At 55.7% G+C, this 6,544-nt stretch overlaps 1 protein-coding gene across 1 annotated transcript; it reads right to left on the bottom strand.

Moving 5' to 3' along the window:
• Positions 1-1,109: 1,109 nt before the first annotated feature.
• On the bottom strand, positions 1,110-2,706 carry CDKN1C (cyclin dependent kinase inhibitor 1C). Its single transcript, XM_059474455.1, has 3 exons — positions 2,142-2,706; positions 1,927-2,053; positions 1,110-1,788 (listed from the first exon to the last, which is right to left on the bottom strand). Exons 1-2 carry the CDS (start codon positions 2,590-2,592, stop codon positions 1,932-1,934), a joined length of 573 nt encoding a protein of 190 aa, XP_059330438.1. The 5' UTR covers positions 2,593-2,706; the 3' UTR covers positions 1,110-1,788; positions 1,927-1,931.
• Between the last annotated feature and the right edge of the window lie 3,838 nt (positions 2,707-6,544).

The raw sequence follows: 6,544 nt of genomic DNA, 5'->3' as shown, positions 1-6,544 counted from the left end.
CGTGGAAGTGTATCATACAGAGATCAGAAAGCCAGGGAGTGACGCCCTCTCGGTCCGCCCCAGCTGCTGGGTCCAGCGTGGGGGATGCAGCATTTCAGAGGTGCCAAATTGGGGTGTGGAATCGGAAAGGCATAAATCAGCCCAGTCCGTCCCCACGTCCTGGTCCTCCTCCCCATCTGCACTCTCCAGCATCCCAATCCTGCACCACCTGCAGCCAGCACCAGACCGGTTTGTGCCCCTTTCCCGGGCAGCACGGGCTGGGATTCCGAACAGGGCGAGCGCCCCGACCCCTCGGGGTTGCCTGAGGGTGCCGCGGCTTTAACCTGCCCTCAGGCCGCGGGGACGCCGCGAAGTGCTGCTGCTGCATGGCTGTGACAGCACTGTCACCAAAGCACTGTCAAAATGCTGCCTGGGAGGGTTTATTTCGCGTGAGTGTTGTTTTGCTTTTTACGTCGTTCAGGGCGAGCTAAAACTGCTGCGTTTCCCAGAACTGTTGTGTGTTAGTCCTGTAAATCATTGCTGGGCAAGAGGTACCAGGAAGTACTTCCCTGCAGTAGCCAGGGCTCCGGGCTGGGGAGTGAGGGCCCGCGTAAAAGAGGGGGAGGGGGAAGGTTTGCACAGCCGCGACAGGCACCCGCAGGCACCGTCACCCCCGAGGCTGTCCCCGACAGAGGCAGGCAGCGGCCACAGCCGCGATGTGGCGAGGGAGGCAGCCGGGCTCCTCCGGGGGGGCAGACACAGGCTCGGGAAGAAAGGGCGAACTGTTCGAAGTAACCATTACAGCGTACCGAAAGGCGAAGGCAGGGTGTGATGAAGGGCGTGTGGTCCCCTCACGCTAGGTTAACTCCGGCAGCACTCAGGAGTTTGAACTTGTTTTGAAGGGAGAAGCCCTCCCCCGTTCCCCTGCGGACCGCAGGCCCGCTTTTGGCGGCGGGGCGCTGGGGGGAGCGCCCTCCCCGCGGCGGGGTCGCGATCCGGGGTAGCCGGGCCGAGGGAGGAGCCCCCGCCCCGAGAGACTCAGACGGGGCTGGGCTCCCCGCCCCAGCCGCCGGGGCTGTCCCTGCCACCCCCGCCCCCCGGACTTCCCCTCCAGCACACACCAAGCAGGATTGCGGCCGTTTCCTTTTATTTAATTTTATATTGAAGTTGTGGCATTATTTGCAGTGGTACAGACCGGCTCAGGCTCCATTGAAACAGATTTTGTCTTCAAGTAAAGTCTAAAAAATATTTTGATTCATAGCTACATCTTGTGAATGCAAAAAAAAAAAAATTCCACTATAAAAATAAATTTACATTTTGTGAATAACAAAAGCAAATATAGTGCCCTTTGGCTTAACCAAAAGAAAAAAAAAAAAAGACTATTGGATGTCAAAGTTATCCACGTTTCTGACATAAATAGAAAATATAAGTTAGTATAACTCTTAAAAAAAGTTTTGTACAAATATACACTTGTTTTTTTTTAATTTTTCCTTTTTTTGCACTGAGAGCTCAGCAGAGATTAAACATTTCTTATAAATGACTTTTAAAGCTTTACACTTCTGGCCAGTGTACTCACATTAGGCATAATACATTTCTATACAGAACGTCATACATTGCACTGTTGTACGATAACACTGCTCCGTGCGCGGCCGGCGCTGCGGCTCCGCTCCGGCTCCCGCAGCCGGGCCGGGCGGGCGCGGGGGGGTCCCGGCTCTCCGCGCCGCCCGCCCCGGCCCCCCGCGTCTGCCTCCGGGGCGTCGCGCCTCCCGCGGCGGCGCGCCTCTCCCGTGGGTGCAGTAGTGCAAAAGTCTGGAGGAGAACAAAAAAGAGAAGGGGGGAGAAAAAAATAAGTAAGGGAAAAATAATTGGTCGTGGTATAGGAAGTAAGGAAGAGAGTGCGGCAGAAAGCGCCCGGACAGCCTCGCCCGCTCCCGGGGCGCGTCTTACCTGGCTCACCGGAGCCGCTTGCGGGGAGTCTGCTCAGCCGGCACGGCGGCGGGGGGCGGCGGGCAGCCGCTGGGGCGCTCCGCCGCCGCCTTGGGCTCCGCCGGCCTTTTTCTCCTCGCGAAGAAATCTGGATGGGGGACGGAGAGGAAAGAGGGGTCCGTCAGCCAGTGCGGCGGGACAACCCCGTCCCCCAGGCTCCCCGGCTCCCCACGCACCTGTGATGCGGGCGGTCGGGCCCCTCCGGAGGAGCCGCATGCCGCGGCGGCGGGGCGCTGCGCGGTTCTCCCGGCTCAGGCGGGCCCCGGGGCCCTTGACGGCGGCGGGCGGCGGCGGCGGGGACGGGGGCGCCCGGACGAGGGGGACGCGGCACCGTCCCACCTGCAGAGTCTCCCGGTAGAAAGCGGGCACGGCGCCGGCCTCCACCTCCTCCCAGCGCAGGCGGCCGGGCCCCGGCAGCGGCGTGTCGGTTTGGAAGTTGTAGTCCCAGCGCCGCTGGTCGTCCTCCCCCATCTCCCGCAGGCGCTCCCGCAGCTCCCGGCCCAGCTCCTCGTGGTCCACCGGCCCGAAGAGGCTCCTGCAGACGGGGCTGCGGCCGTGCTCGACCAGGGCTCGCCGGGCCGAGAGGCGCTCCAGGGCGGCGGTGCCGGAGAGGTGCACGTTGGACATCGCCGCCGGGCCGGGAAGGCGCGCGTGCCCCCCCGCCGCTCCTCTCCTGCCGTCCTGTCCCGTCCGCTCGCTCCCTCGCGCTCAGACCGGCCCTGCCTCCCGCCTTTGAACCCCTGCCCCCGGCCGCTGCCTTTTAAACCCCGCTCCCCGCGAGTGCGAGCAAAACACCATTAGCATAATAGTGTTTCCCTGCCGCCGGCCCGCCGCGATTGGCGGGGCCCCCCCCGCCGCCCCCCGGCCCCCGGCGGCAGCGCTGCTGCCCGCGCCCTCCATTGGCTGCGCCGGGCAGCGCCGCGCCGCCGCCGGCCGCATTGGCCCGCCCTGGCCCGGCCCGGCCCGGGGGGGCGGCCCCGGCGCTGGCCCGGCCCCGGAGGGCGGCAGCCGCGCTCCCCGCCCGCGGCCGGCCCCGCTCCCTTTGTCTGCCGCCGGCCGCAGCTCCGCCGCCGCTTCCAAGCCGGCGACTTTCGGGGTTGTTTTTCCCCCTCGCTCCGCGTTGCCTTTTCCGCGTGAAGGGTGCGTGTGGGAGTGTTTTTACTATTATTTTTTACTATTATTTTGTTTGAGATGTTTAAATTTTTCTCCTCGAGGAGTGTCGCCAGCTTTTTCAGCATCCGTGGAGCGCGGGGGCTTGGGGCGGGGGAGGCGATGCGTGTGGAGGAAAACGGGATCGTTTCTGGCTCGGAGATTTTTATTACTCTGCTGCAAAACAAAGCGAGATGCTTGCAGATTTCAAAACAAGCTGAAGGCTATTTTTAAAAATAGAGCTTCTCAGCTGCATGGAAGTAATAACTTGCAGCCTTAGTGAATAGAAGTACATGAAAACCACAGCATTTTCCTCTCCTGACTTTAAAACCCACATAATACGTGTTTGTTCACTGCAGATGAACTAATCTTGCTATTGTGTTGCCAGGGATCAGCTGGCTTGTGCTTTACATTTTCTGCAGGTCACTGCAATCATTGCCTTTTGTTGTTTTGGGATGGAGGAGTATGAAAGGAAAAGAAGGGGGAGCATAATTGACATCATGCTAAAATTGGTCCCACAACATCATCACAGCGTTGATGCGCGTCTCAGAGGGTCATCGTGACAATGATTTTTTCATCTGCAGCCAACAAGGGGAAAGAAGAACCTCTTTCATGCAGTGTGTTTGGAGACCCCCTCACTCATGTCCCTATGGCTCTTGCCTTTGGGAAGTTCAAACCCTTGAGCAAAGACAACCAATTCCTAGAGGGAATAAAATTAATATTAATTCCTAGCATGTGCTGGCTTTGCAGAGACTGCCCCAGATGCCTGCTTGCTGCAGGGCTGGAGGGGTTGCAGCTTTGGGCAATGGTGCCCATAGGTAGGTCTGCTTCAAGAAGAGAGGAATTTTTCTTTGCATCCATGCAAAGGCCTTGCCAGGTGCACCAAAGTCAATCTGTGGTGTTTCCACATTTGTCCCACCTCTGTGCCAGAGCAGCCCTCCAGCAGTGCTGGAGACCCTCACTCCTGTGCTTGCCATGCCAGTGAGGAGCTTGTAGCAGCTGGGACAGCCCCTGTCACCTCCCAGGTGCTGCACCTTCAGTGGTGCTTCCCAAGCCTGCCTGCCCCAGGAGGCACCAGCAGTGCCCGTGGGTTTGGAGCCATGCACCTGCAGTTGGCTGCTGCTGGCAGAGAGAATGTTGGAGCCTGGCTCTCTGCACAGGAAGGATCTATCCATGCTCAGGCTGCTGAGCAGTGAGATGCTATGCCAGGTTTGATCTCCTGAAGTCATTTCCTGATGTTTGTGGGGCAGGTGGGATGCTGGGTGGGGAGTGTCTGTAGCTTGGTGATGGAGAGAAGAAGATGCAGCAGGTGCCTTCAGGGTGCAGATCCCCACTTGTTTCCTGGGCTGGCATGGAAGAAGATTTTGCAGACCAGTGGTACAGTCAGAGCACTTTCATTTCACTAATGGTGATAGCACTGGTGTTTTAAGGAATGGGAAGATTTTTTTTTTGTTTAAAGATGCTTTCACACCTGGCAGAAGATTTTGCAGACTGGTGGTACAGAGAGAGCACTTTCATTTCACTAATGGTGATAGCACTGGTGTTCTAAGAAATGTGAGGACTTTTTTCTTTTAAAGATGCCTGTTCAGATGTTATGTTCTTAACAGCCATTCTCAGTTTCCCAGGTGAGCTGGACAGCCTACCCATGTGGCTGCTTTAGGTGACTATTACCCCACTGTCCTTTCCATCCCAAAATGGCCCCTGAAGATGGCCATATGGAAGTCTCTTGGCTCCAAGGTTACATTTTAGGGAGCAGGTCATGAAAAGTTCCTCATCACTAAGAGCACATCATCTCAAAAAGCAGGAGGTGCACATCATCTAGGCACAGGTTCAGCCAGGAGAGGAGGTGTGGGTCTCACAAGCTGGGATGGTTGGAGAACATGGCACAGTGTTCACCTGGGGACTTCTCTCAGCAGCCATCAAATGCATCTCTCGGGATATAGGTTGGGGCGGTTCTAGGAATAAATGTGCTGTGCAGAGAAAATAATTTGAGGTCCTTAAGAAACCTGCTGGAAAAGTGCCCTCTGTTCAAGACTCGAGCCAAAGGCAATGGCCAGGTCCCTGCAGACAGGAGCTCTTTGTGAGGAGTCCACGTGAGCCTGCTGTCCTCCCCCCGTGCCAGCGAAGCCAGTGACCACCTTCCTGTGTTCTGCCTCCTTGATTTTAGACATTCCTGCCATGAAAGCTGCATGGCAGCAAGATCCCCTGCTGTTTGCAAGGTGTGGGTGTGCCCTCTGCAAAATCCACGTGTTGTCCTTCCAAACCCTTCCCCGAGGTGAACCAATATTTACGCAGCGCTTGAGGGAGGCAAGGAACGACGGTTTCAACGCTCAGGAGTTGCCTTGTGTGAGGCCACTTCACCTTCCAGCTCACCTGGGAGGTAAAGTAGCTCAGGTTTGAGATTACCACCCCTGTTTATTTTAGTTCAGCTTCCTCACTGTTAATGCTCCCTAATGCTTTTGACTCGATTTTTTTGTCCCACTGTACATTTTGGTTTTAAGGTGGTAGTGACAGTCCTGGCCACTTTGTGCTCACAAGTTCTAGCACTGTCTGGTTTTTTGTGTGGAGATAGAGGGCATCCAGCCCATTTGAGAAGGAGTACTGTATGCACAGAGAGATGTTTTTAATTTAGTGGATCTGTGAACTCTCAGGCCAGAGGGGTAGGTTATGATCCTCTAAACCAGCAGTTTCCCTAACATGAACCACAAAATCTTACCCAAGAGCTCCTACCACCAAGCCTATTAGCTTCTTTAGAAATTCCTGCTCCAGAACACTAAGCAGAGTAATTACTGCTATGGTTAGAACAATGCCCCATGAGAATGAAACGTTTTTGCTCAAAATATCCAAGTCATATGTGCTTATGTCAGGAAAAATAATGACTTTAACTAGTGCGTATTCCTGCTGGTTGCTCTGTTTCAAAAAGGTGAGCGGAGGGAAAAGCAAACTTCTTTATGGCCTGTGCATCATTGCAAAGGGATTGCAATTGCAGGAGGTTTATTGCATTTGACTATTTCTGTTTGGAAGGGGTCCAGGTTGACTGTCAGAGCCAGGGCTGAGTCTGATGGCTTGGCAGATAGGGGAAGAGAGGTCCTTGCACTGCAAACTGAGCAAGGAGTAACCAAGGAGATTTGATAGGAACTTATGGAGGTAACAAAAGAGAGGTTCTTGGTGCTCTGATTCTGATGGGGCTGACTGTTGTGCAACTCCAGGTTAACTTACTCAGAAGAGAGGGTTTAGTGAGATGCTTATGTATAGAGGCACACAGTCCCCATGACATCGTGCCATGGAGGAGCACTCCTCTGTTTTTTGGCAAGTCTTGGAGTGAGCTTCTCCTGCAGGATTGTCCTCAGCATGCTGCCAGACAAGCAGACCTGTTGTTGGGCCCCTGAGACTGCGAGGTTTGTGCTCTCCTTTCATTTCCTTTAGTACA

Source organism: Ammospiza nelsoni, chromosome 6 (genome assembly GCF_027579445.1).
Source record: "Ammospiza nelsoni isolate bAmmNel1 chromosome 6, bAmmNel1.pri, whole genome shotgun sequence".
Classification (NCBI taxonomy): Eukaryota; Metazoa; Chordata; class Aves; order Passeriformes; family Passerellidae; genus Ammospiza; species Ammospiza nelsoni.
This window is presented reverse-complemented; position numbering and strand designations above follow the sequence as displayed.